Source organism: Condylura cristata, unplaced genomic scaffold, assembly GCF_000260355.1.
Source record: "Condylura cristata isolate star-nosed mole 26May11 unplaced genomic scaffold, ConCri1.0 scaffold00004, whole genome shotgun sequence".
NCBI lineage: Eukaryota > Metazoa > Chordata > Mammalia > Eulipotyphla > Talpidae > Condylura > Condylura cristata.
In genome coordinates this window covers 62982355-63004127 of record NW_004567105.1, presented here as the reverse complement: position 1 = coordinate 63004127, position 21773 = coordinate 62982355, and the positions used below count along the sequence as shown (strand labels likewise).

Here is a 21773-nt window from a genome sequence, read left to right as displayed (position 1 = left end):
CGCCCGCCCGCCGCCCGCCCGGCCCCCGGCTGCCTCCCTTCCTCCCTCCCTCTCTCCTTTGCGCTCGCTCACTCGCTCGCTCGCTAGCCCTCGGCGCATGGGCCCCGCGCCGGGCCCCGGGGCCTCGGGTTGCGGGGCCGCCGGGGTCCCCTAGACCAGGGCGTGGGCGGGGCAGCCCAGCCTGACACAACTCTGTACCCCAACACCACTACCAGGGCCGGCGGCGGCGGCTGCCCCGAGGGACGGGGCCCTAGGCGGTGGCGATGGGGGCCGCCCGGATCGCGCCCGGCCTGGCGCTCCTGCTCTGCTGCCCGGTGCTCAGCTCCGCATACGCGCTGGTAAGTGCCCCTGCTCGCTCTCCCGGAGAGGCTACGGGCTCACCGCGGGGTTCCCAAGTGGGGTTCATGGTGCAACCTCTTGAATTCCCCGAGGAACCTGGACTTTGGTGGTGGTGGTGGGGGTCCCTTGGGTGTGGAATCCTCCGTGCCTGTTGTCTCTGGAGTGTCTAGACTGACATTCAAGATGCCCCAGGTCTCTCCATTACTGAAGTCTGGCTTTGGGGTCTCAGGTCTGGAAATCTGTGGTTGGGGTTCTCCTATCTTCTGCTTCTATGAGTACCACTGGTATGTTTGTCTCCCTGGAAAATGACAGCGTGATCTAGCACAAAACTTTGCTCTGGTGGCCTCTCTTCTGCAAGTAGTTCTTGCAATCTGGGACACAAAGCAGTGGGTCTGAGGTCAGAATCACCCATGCATGGGATAGAATTTAGGGGGCCCTTTCAGCTCGCAAGATTGCATGGGGTGCACACATATGAACTCAGCTTCACGGAGAGTGGAAACTGTTTGCCTAGAGAGGCAGGTGTGACATGATCTGGAGAAAGAATGGAGGTCTCCTAGAGGAGACTGACCACAGACCACTGACTCCAGCAAATAAGGGGACCTCTGGGAGGATGGGGGGACACCCATCTGCACCCTCCTGAGAGTGGAAGCGGAGAGAGAACCAGAGGGAGAAGAGACAGGAAAATAAGACTAGAAAGAGAAGAGAAAGACAGAGACAAAGGGGCATGAGGCTGAGAGTTCTTCAGAGCAGGAGTGGACAGGCCAAATATAGCAAGTAGAAATAGGGATCTGGATACAGGAAGGGACAGCACCTCCGCCTCCTGGGCATCCTGGCTGTGGTGGGGACCACTACCTGCAGTAAGTCAGCTGCCCCAGCAGCCTGTCCCAGGGGCCTCGGTTGCTGAGGAGGCTGTCTGCCTGGTGTCTGGCTTAAAGGGCCCTGTGCTCCCAGGTGAGAGCAGCTGCCTTCTGGAGAGACTGGCAGGCAGCTCTTCTCCATCTTCTCTCTACTCAGGCAGAGATCCAGTGAGAAGGCAGGCGCTGGGGTTCCCCTAGCTCGGCCTAATGCCTGTGAAACATCAGGCCATGCTTCTCTCCGTGTCTCAGTTTCCCCATGTAAAATGACAGCAAGAAAGAGCCGTCTGACCGAGAATACCCTGGTTTGAGGCTCTCCTTTCTTCCGTGGGCCTCCACACCCTCATTCACCAATGCTCGTGCCCTGTCTACTTTGGCTACCCAAAATCAGGGGCACTGAGGTTCAGAGAAGCTTGGCACGCTGGGTGCACCAGGCATTTCATGCACTGGTGAGTGGGAGGGCCTGGAGCCCACCCTCCCCGCAGGAAGGCCCCCTCTCCCAGCACAGCTGTGTGCAGGGACTGTTGGGGTAGACCGTGGGGGCAATTCAAGTGTCCTTGCAGGGCACCTGCATCAGGGCAGGGCTTCGTGGGACTCTGGGCCTGTGTGATTGTGAGTTTGCATGTGACTGAAGCTGTCGGCACACATTTGCAGGAGTGTGGTTGTGTATGTGTGTACACTTGTGAACACGTGTGAGTTCGCATGTGACTGAAGCTGTCTGCACATGATTTGCAAGAGTGTGGTTGTGTATATGTGTGCACACTTGTGAACATATGAACGCAAGTATATTGCTTTCTTATTTTTATTTAATAACTGATCCTAGAGTGTTTTCTACTTGCTAGATAATGTTCTAAGCACTACATATATATATATATATATATATATATATATATATATATATATATATAAACTAGTTTAGTCTTACCAACAACTCTCTGGGAAAGGTTCTGTTATTGTCCTTGTCTTCTAACTGAGCTGAATCACACAGCTTTCAAGACCATTATTTGTCGCATGCCAACCAAGTACCAAGCCCTCTATGAGGGCTTTAAGAGTCAGAGAACAGAGCCCCACACTGACCTCAGGGAAAAACAGAATTTCCTGGACTTAACCCTGGCCCAGAGCTATGGGTAAGGCAGGTAGAGGAAGAGGGGGCCAGGTCTGCCCTAGGACTTACGTGGGGTCTCTGTGACTAGATATTCAAGTCATGAGCCCTGGACCTTCCCTGGCTTCAGGGCTAAAAGGTACTGCCTAAGGGTAATCTCGTGCCCTGGGGGTCCCTTGGGCTCCATTAGAGCCACGAGAAGCTCCCTCCCTGAGCCCAGGACTGCTGCTCATGCCTGCAAGCCCACCAACTTGAGCTGAAGCTCCTGCCACCTAATCTGGATGCCCCCTGTCCATTGGGCTCTAGGATCAAGCTCCCATCTCCAGGGGCCTCATCGCTGGGGGGCCAGAAAGTTTCCCACGGGAGGCTGCTGGTCAGACTTGGACGGGTGATCTTTTACTTTACCGGGAAGAGTAGCTGTGAGGGGTTCAGGTGGAATAAAGTCTGGAAGAAGGGATGGGCCCAGGGACCTGGGGGGTGCTGACCCTAAAGAGCAAGTCAGCATCCAGGAGAAACCTCAGCCAAGAGGCTGAAGCTCAACATGGGGCTTTCAGTGTAGAAGTAACTGACCATGGAGTCAGTCTCAGGACATCCACTGTGCCCTGGAGTGTAGGGACCTCTCCTAGCCGGCCCCAGGGGCAGCACAGCTCCCCTGGTCACTTTTTTTTTTTTTTTAAAGATTTATTTACTTGTGCATACAGAACTGGGGTACAGACCAGAGGCTCAGGGGCGGTGAGAAGTTTCACCAGAGACAGAGTGGGGAGTAGAACAGGCAGATCGATGAAGTACACTGCTGAGGGGAGCAGCGGGCGGGTCAGGAGAGGTCTGCCACGCCATGTGGTCACCTCCGGGGCAGGCGGGAATCGAACTCATGCGGAGGCGGTTTTAGATTCTCAGTGCTGTGCTTTAACCCACTGCGCCACCAGGGAGGGCCCCCCCGGTCACTTTTAATGACGGGAAGAAACCAACATGTGTTGAACAGTGGCTTTCCCTAGATTCTGAGCTAGAAACTGCCAGGTATTTTCTCATTCCATCATTAGCCAGCCCATTTCGCAGGCGAGGACTCTGGTTCAGGGGTGAGTCTGTGGCAGAGGTGGGGCAGACTCCAGCACTGAGCTGCTTTCTCAAAGCAGGGTGAGGGCTCTTGTGGCAGGAGAAGCCCACGCCCCATTGTGGGTTTCCCCTTTCTAGTCCTTCTTTTTTCCAAAAATATCCCGTTATTTTCCTTTTACTTTCTTATTTTTAATTTCATAGCTAATACTTGAATATGTTCCTTCTCATAAGAGTCAAATAAAATACAAATGAAACAGAAGTCATCCTTGATTACTGCCAAGCCCCTTCCCACTTCTAGAGAAAACTATTTTTAACAATCTAGGTGGGGGAATATCCACCTGAACCTTTTTCTGTTTCTAAAAGCTTTTTTATATATGCCTTTTTTTGTGTATATATGAAGTAGATAATTATGTTCTGATGTTTTTTGATTGTTTTTTAAATAAGTGGAATCAGTTTGTAGATAGGGCTTGGCCATATGCTGTGTCTCGAAGGTCTTCCTGTCAGTAAATGTAAGTCTGTATTTTGTAATGCTGCATAGTATTCCAAAACCTGGGTGTCGCTAAGCAGTTACTAGAATGTACATTTAGATCATTTCTGCATTGTTTTCACTTGTGCCTCCCTGTGCATATATAGGAATCCAGACTGGCAGGGAAGCTCCTTGAAATGCCCTCTTGTGTCCCCACGTGACCACTTCCCTGTAGGATATTTCTAGATTCTGTCATTCCTGGGTGTGAGAACACGCACATTTTTTTTTTAAATAGGCACGTCCACATTGCCCTCTAAAATGCCAGTGTCGGTTAATACTCACACCACGTGTCACCACCAGGGTCTTTTCCCCAAACCCTTTATCTCATAGGACAGTACGAGAAGTCTTTTCACCTTTGCAGCTCTGATAGGTGAAAAATGGTGTCTCTAGTCATTTTAATTTGCCAATTACCAGTGAGTTTGGGGATTTTACAATTGGTTTACTGGCCATCTTCTAAGAGCTTGCTCAGAGCCATCACCCATCTTTCTGTGGGTTATTTATCTTTTTTGTATTGATTTCTTGGAGCTTTTTATATCACCTGCCCATAAATACTGTCCCAGCCCCCAGCTCTGTTCCCAGAGCAGGAGGAGGGGGGCTGAGCCCTCCCTAGAACTTGGGTTTTCTTCGGAATGTTTTAATGAGGCGTCAAGCAGCCTCCCCCAGATTCCTGTTGTGGGCCTTCTGGGGACACTCCCTGGTCCGGCCACCGCATCAGGAAGGCAGTACTTTCAGAGAAAGAGTCCCCAGGAAAAAGAAGGGGTAAGTGGGGGTCTTGCAGACCCCTGAAATTGAAAACCACACTGTGACTGGGAGATTAGCAAAGACTTCGGGAACCTCCAAACTTAAGAACCCCAATTCTGGCGCCTGCCCCTTGCCTGGGATAAGTCCTGGCAGACCCCGTGCTACTGACCAGACTTTGCGTAGGTGAAGCCATACCGCCCCTCTGGGTCTGGGACCTCCTGCCCAGGTGAGGCAGCTCCTGAAGACCCACAGGGTCCCAGCAGCCGACTCCGACTCCGCCATCCCAGGCTCCATCCCACCGCCAGCCCTGAGGCGTCCAAGCTGGCCAAGATGAGAGGCAGGCGTCACAGTGCCTCCCCCCACCCCAACCCCTCCCAGTCCTGAACACAGGCAGCCTGTTCAGCAAGGCCTGGCGAGGGGGAGGAGAAATCAGCACTTGTCAGTGGCGGAGGGGCAGCAGTGTCCCCGGCAGGGAGCCCGTCTCAGCCTGCTTGGGCCAGCCTGACAGACTGAGGGCAGCGAGGGGTGGAGGAGCAGTCCCCGGCCAGCTGGCATGGGAGGTATTGAGGGGGCCAGCACAGGTCCCAGTAATGGAACCCAGAGAAGAGGTGCAGGAAGGCCAGGAGGTCATGAGGGGGTCTCCTCTTAGCCAGGAGTTCTCTCCTGCCTTTTCTAGAGGTACACGCTATACCTTGCACCAAATACCAGGTTGCAACTGTCTTCTGCCCAGCTGGAGCTGAGCACAAGCTGCTGCCAGCTCTCTCTGATCACCTCTACCTGTACCTTAGCCCCGCAGTTACCTGTGAGGGAGCTGCCTTAGGTGTTTGGATGCAGTGATGCACGCAGTCCCGGATTCTGGAGGGCTGGCCTGGAGGTTGGCACGCCAGGAGCCATGTGGCTGGGTACTCCTCCTCTCTTCCCCTTCCTCAGTGTCAAGCAGACCTCCCTCCAGTCCTGGCCCTCTTCTTCCTATTGTGACTCTCAGCCCCATTGTCTCATTTGCAAGCTGTGGTGAAGAAGACATGCGGTTTAAAAAAGCCCCAGGGACAGTGATCAGTGCCGACAGAGGGCTCCTGCGGGGCGGGAGAGGTTGGCCTTGTCCAGGCGCATCTGCCTTCTCTTGAGGTGAGCAAGGAGCTTCCCCCACGACCGCCAGGCTGGATTCAGCCAGGGATAGAGGAGATGCCCCAAAAAGATACCCCGGGGCGACCCATGCAGTGGGAGAAGCCCCTTTGCAGAGGGAGAGGTGTCAGCAGCTGAAAAGGGTCCCTTGTGCGTCCTCCTTAGTTTTGCCTGGGGGAGAATTAGGGCTGTCTGGAATCACAGACAGCAAATGTGTGGAATTTGGCAATTAGGAGGGGAATTGAGAGGAGTGGCCCTCGCTGGCCAGAACGAGCTTTCTCCGCCACACCACTGTGACCATCCTACCTGCGTGCCTGCATCTCCATCACCGTCACCAGTCTTAGCACAGCCACCTTGCGGTCCTCACCCCCACCCCCACCGGGACCTCCGCTGCCCTCTCCAGCTCCAATGCCAATCTCACTCCAGTCTCCCTAGGAGCTGATTAGAAGAAGCTGCTTGCCCCCGTCGGGGGGAGGAGCAGCTGCAGATGGCTTTTCTCTTCCTCCGGTTTCTGAACTCAGGAAATGAGAAACACATCCGGGCCTCTTGACCACACACTACTGTCCCTGGGATAGCAGCTTCTATGTTTGTAAATGATATGCTAGCTTCCAGCCCCCACCTGCACCTCACCTTAGCCCACAAACCCCCTTTCCCCAGCTCAGGAGGCCCCCTCCTCCTCCCCTGCGTGTTCACACTGGACACCATACGCACGTGTGCACACATGGGGGGTTGGATGGGTTGGGGCTTGGGTGTGGGTCAGCATGCTGTGATGGAGCACAAGCTTCACATTCAGAAGCCCGACCTGTGGCACAGAAAGGCTGGCTCTCCGGGAGCAGAGACACTGCAGGAGGACCCAATTTCAGGAGGCAGGTGAGGGGTGAACTGGGGTAGCAACAGCGAGAACAGGGGTTGGGGCAAAGCAGACCTGTGGGCTCCGTGGTTATGGAGTGGAGGGAGAGGAAAGCAGGCGAAGAGTGTGTGAAATTCTGGAAATGGGGAGGGTAGAAGAATTGAGCGGGTGGGGAGACGGGGGGTTCTGAGTCTGAGGGCCCGTGCAGTAGCCAGGGAAAAGCGGGACGGGTGTCATGACATGAGGCAGAGCTTTCAGATAAGTATGGTCAGCCCCCGAAAGGTGAAATGAAATGACCCCCCACCTTTGCCCAGACCTGTGTCCCGTCTTCCTGACCAGACCTCTCTCCTGCATACTGCACATCCACCCTCTGAAAGTCCCACATCGGAGGAAGGGCAGTGCCATTTGTCCTGGTGTGGGGGTCACATGGTGAAGGTTTCCCAGGGGATAAGCTTTGGAAGTGTTCTTACCTCTGATTGCACCCCCATACTCACATGGCTACCCATGACATTAGAGGTGGTTAAAAGGAAGGCATGCCGACCTAACCCCAAACCACGGAGGGAGTAGGGTCTTGGGGGTTACAGGACGCCTGGCACAAGGCTGGGTGGCCCCACCAGGGGTGTATTTAGACCACTGACCCCTGGCCAAGGCCCAGCCCAGTGTGCCTCAGCCTCACCCCTGAGATCCAAGACCATCAGACTCTGGATCTAAAATAATACAGATCTGAGTCCCGCATACCAGTAGCTGGGCCAAGACTCAAACTGCAGCGGGAGAGGGGCTGATGGGGCAGAAAGGGAGAGACCGCACAGAGCCCCGGGCCTGGAGGAGAAGCAGCGCCGTCTTCGGGTCCCATTCGCTCCCAGGAGATAAGGCCCCTGTCAGGGCGGAGGAGAGGCCCTTTGCCACCTCCACACCTAGGCTTGGGGGCTTGCTGCGACCTCAATAATAGTGTGAGGAAGGTGGGCAAAAAACAGGAGTCACTGAGCTCGCCTCCCACCCCTAGGTGCCAGACGCACCTCACCCAGCTGGCATGCCTGGATTCCCTGCTCCCAGTAGTCCCTCGGCGCTGCCTCCCACCGGCCCCTCACTATGGCGCCCTGGGTTCAGTCACCTACGCAGATAATCTCTCCTGCCACCAGGATGGGATCACCCATGTTCCCCAGCAGCAGAATGGGGGTGGGGCACAACCCGAGGGAGGAGCCATGATTTGGTGCTAATAACAGGAACAACAATAGCAAACGGCTTTCCCTGGGTCTCACCCCTGCCCAGGCTTTTCATGCAGGACTTTATTTCATCCTTACAACAGCCCCATTTTATCCTGTTTTTATAGGGGGAAACTGAAGCATAAGGATTAAACAACTTACCCAAAGACAATAAAGCCAGTCAGTGGTGAAGGTGGAATCCAAACTCCCAAATTGGTGGCAGAGACAGGAGAGGGCAGGTGGGCCTGTCAGGCAGGGGAGCGCTTACTGGAGTCGCCTGTCCTCCCTGGTCCCTCTCACCCTGGCGTGGACGCCTCTTGTTGCAAAGCTGTTTTTCTGTGATGCAGTAACAGAGAAATGGGAGGCCAGGGGTGGGACCCCCATTCCTGTGGATGAATGAAAGAATTTGGGGTCCTGAACACATCTATTTTCACTCTCCTGGGCATTCCCAGACCCACTATGGTAATGAGACCCCAGAAAAGAGGGTATGCCTCTTCTTGGCCATGGAGAGGGTGAAGCCAACAGCAGATTGGACTGGCCCCTTGGGCCTGTGAGATTGTCCTTCCGGGCATCACCATGCTAGCTCCTCTGCCCGTCTGCCAGGCTGATAAATAGGCCATTTTCAACCCTAAACTGCTGTTCTCCAGTCAAAGGCATCAGCTGTGACTGTCAGGCACATCCGTGGGCACGTGTGTCTATGGGGAGGTCGGCTGGACTGCAGTGGTGAAGCTTTGGTTAACCTTTCAGGTGTGCTCCACCAGCTGAGAAAAACATACTGCATCATCTGTCCTGAGAGGGGTGGAGGTTGGCAGAAGAGTGGGAATTGAGGAAGGACAAGAAGACGGTAAAGGTGGTGCCAGTAGTGCCCACAGGTGGCAATATTGGTGATGCAGCCATGTTCTCGTGTCGCCTTCGGGATAATAGTGCTGATGGCGCTGGTGGAAATAGCCCTGGTGGTGGTGGTGGGACGGTCCACCAGTTGCAAAGCAGAGCCGGTGGGTATCGTGCTGGTAGCAGGGCGCCCGGTGGTAACGGCGCTGGTGGTCTGACACTGTGGTGATGGTGACCACAGCAGCGGTGATGGTCAGGGTGGCGACGGTGGTGGTTACTAGTCGCAGGAAAGGCAGCTCAGCTGACTACGTCCCCAAGGCGAGAGGCACAGCTCCAGGTTAGCCTTGGAGCAGATCCAAGTTGTCCTCCTCACTCCCTCTCACCTGTGGCTACTTGTGCCCCAGCCTGCTCTGCCCCACCTGGAGAGGACAGAGGCGCTGTGGAACCAGTAGCCAGCACATGGGAATCTGAGCCAGTCTTCCTGGGGGGCCCATGGGACAATCTGGACTGCTAAGAAGTACGGACGCCACAGACAGGCACGGGGCACTGCGCACTCTCGCACCCGTGGACGTGCATGGGTACAGGCGTGTTCATAGGCATCTCAGGCGCACCTCCAAATGTGCTGCCGTTCCCATGTGTGGACGACCCAGAGACACGAGTGCCACGAGCACACACCCCGACCGGACAGCGCGTGTGCGGCCACTGCAGGGTGTGCCACCGCCGAGGCGCAGGCGCAGAGACTCACGCGCCTCCCCCAAGGGAAGCCAGCAGAACTCAAGTCCAGCCTAACTGGAGACTCCTTGGCCCTGGACACCCTAGCTCCTGCCACCAAGAGATGTGGTCAATTAATTTCTCCCTGCAGCCAGACTCCCTGAGTGCTGGCCCGCCCCCACCCGCTGGTGCCTGTCCCTCCCCCGGCCCCCCTGCAGCGCCACCCCCAACCTCCTCCCTTCCCTGCTCCTCCTGATTCTCCCTGAAGCTTTGCCCTGCCTGAAGCTCCACAGGACTGACAGGACACGCTTTGTCCAGGGTGTGTGAGGAGATGCGGCTGTGCCTGTTGAGAGTCTAAGAAGCCCGGCTCTGCGGCTCTGCAGCTCTGCAGCTCTGCTACGTGGAGCTTGAGGAGACAGAGCCCTGCTCTAGGGCTGAGGGACCCCAGGGGACGTGCCCTGTTCTGGGATTCGGAGGTGGTGCATTGACCACTTGTGGAAGTGGCTGGGCTTGGCCACTCAGCTGTGCCCGGTGCAGGATGCTGCCTTCATCCTCTGAACCCCCTCTAACCCTAAGACGGCTGGGGGCTCAGACTCCCTCCTGTAGCCACCTGCATAGGGTGAGAACACACCCCCAGCCACAGAATGCTGTTGTCCCCTTCCTTAAGATGAGGCTAGTGAACCCCAGTAGGTGGCCGCCAGTGCCTTGGCAGATTGGAAAGGAGAAAAGGAAGAAAGTTCCAGCTAAGGGAATAGGAGGAGCAAGACCTGAGGCATCCTCAGAGCACAGGGGCAGCTCGGATGGACAGCACTTCCAGATAAGGAGTGGGACATGGGAGACTCCCACCACGCTTGCCTGGGAGGCCCCACCCAGCCCTGACCTCCCCCAGCAGTCCTGGGCCCTTACTGTCCGGAGACTTCAAGAGCAGGAGGCGCCCACCATGGCATGGACTAGGGAGGGCCCAATGGGACTTGATGACTCCCAAGGGCCTGGGGCACCAGGGCTTGGAGGAATCCAGGCCTGGTGTTTCTCCCCCATCCGCACCTTCCCTCACCACCCAGGTCCCCTGCAAACAGCCAGGATCCGTGAGGTCCTGGCTTTCCCACCTTTCTGGGGGAGGACAGGACAGTGGCTGCCACCTGGGTGTCACCACCTGGCTGTCAGTAGTGACAGCAGCCTTCCCCTTTTTTACCTTCTGGTAGGTGGGGCAGGTCCTACCCCCCAGAGTGCAGCTTCTCCTCTGCATGGGTGCTGCCTAAGGCAGAATCCCTGCATTCTAGAGTCAGACATTTTGGAAAGATCCTGGGGGGTAGAATGGTTGTGGGGCCTGCTGGAGCTCCAGGAAGTCCTGCCTGCGGTCTGACCTTTGACTTGATAGGTGGACGCAGATGATGTCATGACCAAAGAGGAGCAGATCTTCCTGCTGCACCGAGCCCAGGCCCAATGCGAGAAGCGACTCAAAGAAGTCCTCCAGAGGCCAGGTTGGGGCCGGGCCGGTGGGTGGGGCCAAATATGGAGGGTGTGGCGGGGAGGCCAGAAGCGGGAAGGGGCAGGGTGCTGAACTAGGTGAAGGCAAAGAGGGTCCATATAAAGGGGGGGCCAGCCCAAAGTGAGGACTAGAAGTGGAGTGGGCCAGGTGGCATTAAAATTGGCAGAATCGGACTCCCTGCCGTGCCTCCCCTCCCAGGGTTGGGGGGTCGGGTGGTTTAACGGCATCTACAATTGGAATCACCCACAAGTCTCGATTTGGTGAGGCAAACCAGGTCAGGAGATTAGTCAGGGTGCTCACCTGATCTCACAGCTCCCGCCTCCACCTCAAGCTGCTTTCCTTGAGTCCATTTCCTGGAAGCAGAGAGGGGCCAGCCTCGGTATCATCCCAGATCTCTGAAGTCTGCTTTAGCCCTTGCACCTGGAAGATGTCCAGCCTCTGACTGACAGGCCTACGATTGCAGCTGCCTCCCCTCAGCTGGTGTTAGACTCCAGGGGGCTGAGCGGGGAGGCTGGAAGATGCTGATGGACACACCGCTCTTAGCACACCAACTCACCAACTCACAGGGTCCACCCAACGCTCACAGTCACAGGGTACAGCCAATGCTCAACACTCACAGGGTCCATGCAGTCACACAGTCACAACTCTGCCTACTTACCTCCTGTAGTGGCTCCCTGTGCCCTGCCCCCGCGTCTGGGGCTTACTCTGGCCCAGAACCCAGCCCTGCAGGGTTGTGGAAGCCTGGAGGGCCATCTCTCTTCATGATGAGACCCTCTCTTCCAGCTCCAACCCATCCTGCGACCTCACCCAACTGATGCCCGAGGGTTGCAGGCAGGAAAATGGGCCGTCCCATCCCAGTCCAGGGTGTCTACACGCAATCCCATTGTTGCCCACATCCCTGACACAGGAGAGCCAGGGAGCCCTGGCTTGAGCTGCAGCTTAAAGGGTGCAAGTCAGATAATGAGGAAGACATTTCAGGGAGAAGAAAAGACCCCAGGCATCTCTTCAGTAGAGAAATAGGCCAGGTCCCATCTTGGATAGAGAGTCTCCAGGGTTCTTGTGCAATCTGTGACCCCCTTACTGGCATACTTGAAGGCAGGAGACAGGGCAGGTAGACTCGCTTGCCCACCCCTGACAGCTGCACACGCTTGCTCTTGCCTTCCACGCCACGTCTCGACATGCTTGGCTGCGCTCAGGTCTGGCTTCCTTCGCCCTGGTTACCATCTCTTTGACATCATCACTGCTGTCTACTTTTGCCATGCGCCCCCTGGTGGGGCTTTTGCCTCCTGTCTGACTTTGGCTCTGACACCTGAGTCAGAAGATACCGCCTTGTCTCGTCTGCATAACCTCTCAACCCTCTAGGCCATCCCACACGTGCCTGGCGTTTGCTGCTATTTGAACCCCTTGCTGACAGTCTCCGTGCCCTCTTGGCAAACACATTACAGTTCTAAAGCACTTCCTCACCTGTCATCTCCACCCTCCCAAACAGCTGGGGTCGGCAGGGCAGGGGACAACCTGCGTTGTGTGAAAGGGAGCCTGAGGCAGAAGGGTGCCCTTGGTCTCGCTGCTGTGTGGCTGACAGCCACATCCCTCGTTTCTCCAGCTGACATAATGGAGTCAGACAAGGGATGGGCATCCGCATCCACATCAGGGAAGCCCAGGAAAGAGAAGACATCTGGGAAAGTCTACCCTGAGTCTGAGGAGGACGAGGAGGTGCCCACAGGCAGCAGGCACAGAGGTACGTCCATGCCTCCGTGAGTCCCAGACAGGCTGGCGCCCGCCCACCCTCTCTGCTCCATCCCCATCCTGTGAGCTCATGCCCCTCCACGCCTGTGAACAGGAACGCAGGGGAGGAGCTGGGAGAAGACCCAGCTGAGGAGACAGGAAGAGCGGGCAAGCTGGATGGAGATGTGGACAGGGGACGCCCTGGTCTCTCCATGGACATGACAGAGAGGCAGGGAGAGAGAGAGGAGCATGGAGAGAGACAGACACAGCGGCTGGGAGAGAGCCGAGACAGAGATCTAGACAGTCAAGGAGAGGGGGGTCCCAGGGTCCCCCTGGGAGGCCTGGGACATACGGTCAGCAGTGTCTCAGTATCCCTGCGCCAGAGACACAGCTGAGGTGGGCCACGGAGAGAGCAGAAGATGGCCTGGGAGACGTGGGGTCAGATAGGATGGGACAAGGTGGGGAGAAGATGAGAAGGGAAATTTGGGGTTTTGTTGTCCCGCAGGGAGGTAAGGAGAGACAAACACAGAGCCCAGGCTGCAGCCACAGGGCCAGTTTGAACCGGCTGGGTGGGCAGCAGATTCCAGATGGGCCACATCTGGGAGGCTGTGGTCACCCTGTGGCTCCCCAGGGACCAGAGGGAATTGTGGGCCTGGCCAGGCGGGGCTGGGAATATAGTGCCCAGGACAGAGAGCCTTTCACCAAGCTGGGGCGGCTCCAGCCATCAAGGCAACCTTCCAGTGTGGCTGGAGAGTCCTGTGGTTGGAGCCCTGCAAGGGAAAGAAGAGGGCTGGGGGTGGGGGAAGGGGATGGTGGAATGTGGAGGAGCCAGCGGCTGGCCAGGACCCTCCAAGGTCACCTAGCATCTCTGCTTGGGGATACTCTCAGTGAGATGTGTCACCTGCCTTGAATCTCAAAATTAGCCCTTATATCTGGGGATTATATCTGTCCCCAAGAGCGGTAGCAGTTTACAGCAGGTGCTTAGGCAGGCCTTGGTGATGTTGGAGGCACAGGCTGATCCAGTCAATCCCCAGTTCTTGGAGAAGAGACTGAAGTGCAGTGAGAACAGACATGTGCGTGAGGTCAGGGGCTCTGTGGGAGCCCAGCTTGCTGGGCCCCAGACCCGCCTCCAGGCTGTGATCCTGGCACTAGGTTCACTTTGGCAGCTATTCCCAGCTGGAGAGTCAGTCTGGGAAAGTGCCTTTCTCTGGGGACACCTGCAAGGTGGGTGCCAGAGCAGAGAGAAAAGAGGTCTGAGCACTTGAGGCCGGGTCCCGGGGCTTTCTCACCTCAGCAAGTCACTCACCTCTGTCCACCAGCCAATCTGAAAAACAGCCAGTGCCAGAACCTGCATACAGGGGCTTGGCGAATGCTGTCAAGGTGGGTGGGTACAGTGCACAGCAGGGAGCACGAGCTCAATCCATTTTCTGCAGAATGTTCTGGGCCTCAGTTCCACAGTCCCTGAGGGAGCCAAGAGCCATAGTCTCTCCTCCCCTCTGGGCCCCTAACTATGGACTTGACTGGGCCCCCCGCCTTGCTTGTCTGTCTCTGTGGGTGCAGGGCGCCCTTGCCTGCCTGAGTGGGACCACATCCTGTGCTGGCCACTGGGGATGCCAGGTGAGGTGGTGGCGGTGCCCTGTCCTGACTACATTTATGACTTCAATCACAAAGGTAAGGGGGGCCCAGGGATGCCGCCCTCGGGGCCCGTGCCTTAGTGACCCCAGTCCTCTCTGGTTGTCTGACCATCCCTTAAACCTGCAGGCCATGCCTACCGCCGCTGTGACCGCAACGGCAGCTGGGAGCTGGTGCCTGGGCACAACCGGACATGGGCAAACTACAGCGAGTGCGTCAAGTTCCTGACCAATGAGACTCGGGAACGGGTGCGAGCCTTTCTCCTCCCCAGCCTGGCCCTGAGAAGGCCACACTGCCCTGCTGGTGACCCCGACCTAGCGACCTAGCTCTGACTGCTTCAGAAACCTGAACGCAGACTCTGCCCCTCACCTGATGCCCACCATGCCCCAGGGCCCTGACGTGCCTCCCCCCTCGCAGGAGGTGTTTGACCGCCTGGGCATGATCTACACCGTGGGCTACTCGGTGTCGCTGGCCTCCCTCACCGTGGCGGTGCTCATCCTGGCCTACTTCAGGTGGGCAGGCCAGGGCGGGGTGTGGGCCGAGGTTGGGGTGGGCCGAGATGGGGCGCCGCCCTCCTCTCCCCCTCCCCCACCGAGTGCCCTGCTGGCTCTTGCCGCCTTGGCACCTCCCCTTCCCCCACCCACGGTGACGTCGCCCGCAGGCGGCTGCACTGCACGCGCAACTACATCCACATGCACCTGTTCCTGTCCTTCATGCTTCGGGCCGTGAGCATCTTCGTCAAGGACGCGGTGCTCTACTCCGGAGCCACGCTCGATGAGGCTGAGCGCCTCACGGAGGAAGAGCTGCGGGCCATCGCCCAGGCGCCCCCGCCACCCTCTGCCACCGCCGGCTACGTGAGTGCCCCTCCTGCGCCTGGCCCCTCGCACCGCTGGCTCTGGGCAGCTCCACACTGCTGTGCCCCGCACCTTTAGCCTGGCCCGCACCCTCCCAGCCTCCTGCTGCCACCACCTAAGGTGGCCCACCCTCACCTCACCGTGTCCCTTTCATCCCTCAGCCCTGCTTCCAGCCCCCGCCCCCACTTCCTTCCACTCTTAGGTCTCAGCTCAGGACCCCCGGTCCCCCCCATCTTCACTTGTCCTCCGGCTCTGACAATGCCCCTCAGCCTTGGCGGGCGTCCTGACGGGAGCCTCCCCCTTTCTCCCTGGCTTGACTAGCGCCACTTGTCCTGCCTCAACAGTGCCCACCCTCCACCCACCCCCAATCCTGCCCTGCCCTCTGCTAACCCCTAATACTGACTGGTCTCCTAGGCGGGCTGCCGGGTGGCTGTGACCTTCTTCCTTTACTTCCTGGCCACCAACTACTACTGGATTCTGGTGGAGGGGCTGTACCTACACAGCCTCATCTTCATGGCCTTCTTCTCAGAGAAGAAGTACCTGTGGGGCTTCACGATCTTCGGCTGGGGTACGCAGGCATGGTGCAAGCGAGGCGGGAGCTTGGGTGGCAGGGTCACTCCAGAGGGCAAGGTGCCCACCCGGCATGTCCTGTTCCAGACCTGCCCACCCTTTGGTGACGCTGACCCCGGGTCAGGGAATAGGACTTGGCCAGGTGATCACCTGGCATTGGCTAAGGCTGGGGCTCATCTGGAAACAGATTCACCTGGAGCTGAGGGTCAGCTCAGAGGAAGGAAGGGGGGACCCTCCGGCCAGAATTCAGCTCAGGATCAGAATGGGATCTTGGGTCAGTGGTTAGTCCGGGACTGGAGTTGGAACTGGAACCTCAACCCCCCCACTCCCTCTCTTCGTGGGACTACCACTGCCACCTTGCCCGCAGGGCCCGAGGGCCAGGCCCTCAGCGCCATCTGGTCTTCGGCATCCCCTCCGCAGAATGGGTTGCTGGAGCCCTGTACTCCTCCCCCACAGGCTCTGGGATTGAGTTACCGATAATTGTCCATTATTGTTGGCAGCTCCAGAGCCTGGCTGGACTCCGGGGCAACTAGCCAGGCTGCACAGGGCTAGATTGGGTGGCTGGAGCCCTCCCTGCGCTCGGCACCCACTGGCCCTCAGCTCCACAGCCACAGCTCCTTGCCCTTTGGCACACACTGTGACCTTGACCTCACCCCTGACAGGTCCCAGCCTGGGGAGACCTGGCCCTGGCCCCAGGAGTTGGTTCAGACTTTGGGGCTAAAGGGTCTCAGGGTGGACTGGAAACATGCGGCGCAGGGAGCTTTGTGGCACAAGAATGTCACAGCTGCTTCTCATGTAAACCCAGGTCGCGCCCGCTTCTCCCAAGGCTCACTGGGCCTAGAATGAAGTGTGAGGCTTGGAGGGTAAGACCCGGGGCTCCCTTCTTAGCAGCAACGCTCACTTCAGGGTGCATGGGCCACCTGAACTGACTAGGGCCAGAGCGCATGGAGCCTCCCTGTCGTCCCTCACCCGCCTGGAAGGACACCTTCACTTCACCTTATCCAGCCTCATTCATGGGGCTAGGGCCTTCCCACCTGGGTGGAGGCAGTGGTGTGCTGGCACAGAAAACGCCAGTAATAGGCTCCCTCCAGAGGGAACCCCAAGGGGGACTGGGGTGGGCATGGGTAGTTTTGTGATATCTTATTTCACCCCGTGCCTCAAGGGTGTGTGTGTAAGAGATTAGAACCAAGGTGGGGGGGAGGGCTGATCTGAGTCCTAAGGGCTGGACCTGAGGGGAGGCTGTTGGCAACACGTGTCAGAGTGTGGTTCTGTCACCAAGCAGGCCCTGGGCCCAGGATGTGGGGGGATCAGAGGCAAGGGCTGGGTTAAGTGGGGGATGAGGGAAATGGATCCGTGAGGTGGGTTGAGGAAAGAGATACCACAGACAACTCTTGCAGTCCCTCAAACACTGTCCACCCCTGTGCCCACAGGTCTGCCTGCCATCTTCGTGGCTGTGTGGGTCAGTGTGAGAGCTACCCTGGCCAATACTGGGTATGTCCTGGTGGAGAAGGGGGTTGAAGGTTTGGCTACTGGCCAGAAACAGCCCTGGGGCTCTCTTCTTCTATGAAGCACGGGGTGGGGGGAACCTCCTCTACCTTGGCTCTTGGGAGCTCCACTTCAGTTTTCAGTCCAGTGTTAAGCTGGGTATCTCCCCAGGGTGACAGCAGATTGCTACAAAAGAGGTCTGCAAGGGTGACCTCAGAGCAGGCCAGATCCACCTCCCTGTGTCCCCAGTAGCTCATGTTGGAGCAGACCAGTTTGTGGGCAGGCACTGGGGGGGGGGGGGACCGGAGTGGATGGGGGCTCATGCCTCAAACTCCCCCAGGTGCTGGGACTTGAGCTCCGGGAACAAGAAGTGGATTATCCAGGTGCCCATCCTGGCCTCCATTGTGGTGAGCAGGGGTGGCCACGGGCTGGGTGTGCATGTAGGCCATAGGCTCTGCTGACCTCTCAGAGCCACAGCTCGGAGCCACAGAGAACCAGCTGATCCCAACCCTGTTCAGATGGGGAAACCCAGGGCCTGAGGAGCCGTCTGGAGAGGCAATGAATGGCAGAGCAGGACCGGGCAGGGCTGTGGGTCCCAGGGTCCTTGCCCCCATCCAGCTGGGGTGCAGCCTGGAGATGCAGCCCCCCTCACTCCACAGCTCAACTTCATCCTCTTCATCAACATCGTCCGGGTGCTCGCCACCAAGCTGCGGGAGACCAATGCTGGCCGCTGTGACACCCGGCAGCAGTACCGGTGAGCCACACCCGCCACACCCCAGCTCCTCAGTAGGCCAGGGGTCGTCAGCCCATCACCATACAGAGGAAAGAGTGAGCCTGTCTCAGGGGATAAAACCAGCTCTTGACCCCTGGCTGCTCTGCTCAGCCTGTTCAGCAGCCATGGGATCTCGCCAGCTGTAGGAGGCCCTGGGAGCACCCCAAAGCCAACCTGGCCCATATGGTGCCTAGCCGTGAGCTGGAGTGTGCAAGGGAAGGACAAACCCAGATTTCTCAGAGCTGCTTGCAAGGAGCACGAGGGACAGGTGGGCAGTGGGTAGCTGGACAAGGCAGCAGCTGCGCTGGAACCTGAGGAGTGGGCTCTGGGGTCACAAGGTTAGGGCCCTAGAGGAGTGAGTAGGTGCCAGCAGAGGCACCAGGAGGGGCACAGGGCCCTGGAACAGGGTGACTATAATGTTTGTTGTCAACTCCAGGGCACCTCAGATCCAAGGGCCCCTGTTAACAGTCTCCTAGGACAGGGTCCCAAAGTGAAGCGGGTTGTGCTCCGCTGTCCTCCAGCCTCAAGTCCCCTAGTGGCTTCTGGAGCAGGAGGTTGGAAGGGTGGGAGTGGCACAGTGCCTGTCGATGGGGGACCCACTCGGCCCTGACCAGCCTGCCCTGCTGTCCAGGAAGCTGCTCAAATCCACGCTGGTGCTCATGCCGCTCTTCGGCGTCCACTACATCGTCTTCATGGCCACGCCGTACACCGAGGTCTCAGGGACACTCTGGCAAGTCCAGATGCACTACGAGATGCTCTTCAACTCCTTCCAGGTGCGTGCCCTGGCCGTGCCCTGGCCGTGCCTGGGGAGGGTGGATGAGACGAGGGGACGCGGCCCCGCCCTTGTCAGCGTCTGGGCCCTGATGCTGTGCGTCTCTCCGCAGGGATTTTTTGTCGCCATCATATACTGCTTCTGCAATGGTGAGGTAAGGAGGTGGGAGTGTTAGGGCAGAGCAGGTAGGATACAGAAGCGCCAGGGGCTTCCCCACGCCCTGTCTCTGCATTCCTCTGCCTGGTTCTTCATTCCTCAAGAAACTCTCTGCAGACATTCTGAAGGCAAAAGAACTTTCCATATGGTTCAGGCTCTAGACATGCTAGAATTTGTAGATTCTTCAATCTGTGGCATAGCCAAGTGTCTTGCCAGCCCCATCGTTGAATTCTCAATAACCCAGATTGAAGAACTCAGCCATCTTAGGGCCATTTGAGCCTTGTGATTCTGTCTAGAGGCGCCATGTTCTGATAGCAATGCAGTTTTACTTGGTCTTGGAATCTTCTAGCAATACCCTCATGCCTCATTTTCCATTCAGTGCTGAATGTTTCAAGGACAAGGATGTAGGTCATGCTTAGGGTGGGGGAGGGGGAAGGACACCTGGCAAAAGGGTTGGGGCACACCTGACTTCCTACTGCCACCCCAGGTACAGGCAGAGATCAAGAAATCCTGGAGCCGCTGGACTCTGGCACTGGACTTCAAGCGCAAGGCACGCAGCGGGAGCAGCAGCTACAGCTATGGCCCAATGGTGTCCCACACGAGTGTGACCAACGTAGGGCCCCGAACAGGACTTGGCCTGCCCCTCAGCCCCCGCCTGCTGCCTGCCACCACCACCAACGGTCACCCCCAGCTGCCTGGCCATGCCAAACCAGGGGCCCCAGCACTCCAGACCACACCACCTGCTGTGGCTACACCCAAGGACGATGGCTTCCTCAACGGCTCTTGCTCAGGCCTGGACGAGGAGGCATCGGGGCCAGAGCGGCCACCCACCTTGCTGCAGGAAGAGTGGGAGACCGTCATGTGACCAGAGACCCAAGAGTTGGACCTATGGACATGAGGGACCAAGAAATGGGTGGTTGGACAGTTGCCCGCTCAGGACTGAGGCCAGGAGGACAAAACAGAAAAAAAGAAAAAAAAAAAAAAGAAAAGGGAAAAGGAAGCAGTGTGTGGTCTGGACTGGGGACACATTCCAGCAGGGAAGGGGGCCGAGAGCCCAAGAGGTTTGTGGCTGGTGCCTCAGGATGGGGTGTCTGTGAACCACAGGCAGGTCCTTAGGGTGGGGAACAGTCCAGCAGAAAGGCTGGAAGGAAAGGCTTCTTCGGCCTAGCAAGGCTCAGATCTGCAGGGTAGTGCAGGGACCCCACACACCCACAGGGGACCTGGGCCCCAGCCTTCCCCCGCCGTCACTGCCCTCTCGGCTGCTCACCACACTGTGCCCAGTCTCCATGAGGACCCAGGCTGCCTCTGGCCCATCTCCTATAGACCAGCCCCCTCCACCTGCTGGTTCCCAGTCAGGGTCAGCAAGCACTAGCAGGAAAATGCTCAGGGTCCTGCACCCTCTGTCCAGTTACTAGAAGCATGTCAGGTCCAGGCTGGGGGCTGGGGGTTCTGTGCAGAGGGGGTTCCCAAGGGCCCCAGCCTCCCCAGGCCAGAAAAGGGCCTGCAGGTGTAGCACTGCAAAAGCAAGAGAGACGGGCTGGGGTCTCTGCTCTGACTCAGGACCTGCAGAGCTGGGGCCCGAGCCTAGGGCTAGCTAGGGTGGAGGGCGAAAGGCTCAGGGCATAGCTACTCACCCTGCTCGACACCCACCCACCCACCACCTTGCTTGGCCCACCACCTCAACTGGGCATGGCCCTCTGCAGCCAGACTCCTTGCCCAAGCCTGACACCCTTCCTGCCTCTGGGCCTGCGCAAGAGCTGATGCCCAGCCCAGCCCAGCCCATCTCCAGCTCAAAACTTCTTGTCCAAGGCCTCAGTCTCTGGGAAGTGTAGACCAACCCATCTCCAGCATCACTCCCCTCACTGCAGGGCTAGGTGAGGGGTCAAGGTCACAGCCAGGACCACACACTCAAGTAAAGTGAATGCGGAACAGCCTCAGGCCAGCCCCACCTATCCTTCTAGATGGACAGCAAGGCAAAGGTCCAAAAGCCTGGTGCACCCACAGAGCTCCACCTGGGGTGACCTGTTTTGAATGGGGGAAACACAAAGACCAGGGCCTGATGGCCCTTTGTGCCAAGCTGAGAGTCAAGGAGTCCTGTGGATGCTGGGAGCCACTGGAAGCTGAAGAGAGCAAACAAGGTCTAAGCAACATTGAGCCCCTGCCCCTGGTCAAGGGAGAGGTCTCCCTATGGGAGCTGGGGAGTTGGCCATGGGGGTGGGAGGGGCTGATGGCTGGAAGGACCATGGATGAGACAATGGTTGGGAGAAGCAGAGCTAAGCAGGACAGACCTTTATTCCCCTGCCAGGGTAGCTGATGCCCATCTCCAGAGCTCAGAGCCACAGGACTCCCAGGCCATGGCCGCAGGGAAATTCACCCTGCCCATCTCACAGGCAGTCACTGAAGCCCCTCGCTGCCTAGAGTCCCAAGCCCCATCTTCCAGATTCTTCCTCAGGGAGTTTCTGAGGTACAGAGCGTAAGGCCCACTCACCCTGAAACATTCAGACAGGCACCCCTTGGGCAGGTGTGTGTTCCCCCTGCACTGGGTACCACTCAGAAGAGGGATGATGGTCTCTCCGCTCAGGCTAGGTTCCCTCTAGGACAGGGTGTAGCCTCTTCCTACACTCTGAGATAGGGTCATGTTCACCTTTTGGACTGGGTGCCCCCAGGAGTATGATAACCCCTCAGACTTGTTACCACCTTTACTTCAGAAGGGCCCCCTAAGGTGGAGTTTTGCTTCCCCTTTGGACATGTTGGGTACCCCCTGCCTCAGGTGCAGAGTGCCAGCCCAGGACAAACCCTCCCATACCCAGCTGTCTGCCATCCCAGCCGGCCTTCCCTCCGCGTATTTGCATCCAGGACGGAGTTAGCCTGCCTCTTGGGACTGGGTATGATTTCTCCCTTCAAACTACAGATCCAGGAAAGACCTCTTCCATCAGTCTGGATCCTAGGCCAGAACCAGGTCTCCCATGTTGACTTGGAGCTCCAGG

The 21773-nt window shown here is 57.8% G+C and overlaps 1 protein-coding gene across 3 annotated transcripts in view; it reads left to right on the top strand.

Annotated features, from left to right (window-relative positions):
• The window catches only part of PTH1R (parathyroid hormone 1 receptor), a 21348-nt gene extending 1094 nt beyond the window's left edge, over positions 1 to 20254 (top strand). Inside the window, exons 1-14 of one of the 3 annotated variants that reach the window (XM_012720641.1) lie at positions 55 to 338; positions 10710 to 10812; positions 12403 to 12558; positions 14106 to 14216; positions 14307 to 14425; positions 14595 to 14689; positions 14839 to 15031; positions 15446 to 15599; positions 17032 to 17092; positions 17427 to 17493; positions 17746 to 17840; positions 18490 to 18631; positions 18743 to 18784; positions 19274 to 20254. In XM_012720641.1, the coding sequence (XP_012576095.1) occupies positions 264 to 338; positions 10710 to 10812; positions 12403 to 12558; positions 14106 to 14216; positions 14307 to 14425; positions 14595 to 14689; positions 14839 to 15031; positions 15446 to 15599; positions 17032 to 17092; positions 17427 to 17493; positions 17746 to 17840; positions 18490 to 18631; positions 18743 to 18784; positions 19274 to 19651 (1791 nt within the window). In that variant the 5' untranslated portion in view covers positions 55 to 263 and the 3' untranslated portion in view covers positions 19652 to 20254. Of the gene's footprint in view, positions 1 to 54; positions 339 to 10709; positions 10813 to 12402; positions 12559 to 14105; positions 14217 to 14306; positions 14426 to 14594; positions 14690 to 14838; positions 15032 to 15445; positions 15600 to 17031; positions 17093 to 17426; positions 17494 to 17745; positions 17841 to 18489; positions 18632 to 18742; positions 18785 to 19273 lie in introns of those variants that run through there. The other 2 variants (XM_012720642.1, XM_012720643.1) reach the window with 2 other exon arrangements.
• The last annotated feature ends 1519 nt before the right edge of the window (positions 20255 to 21773 follow it).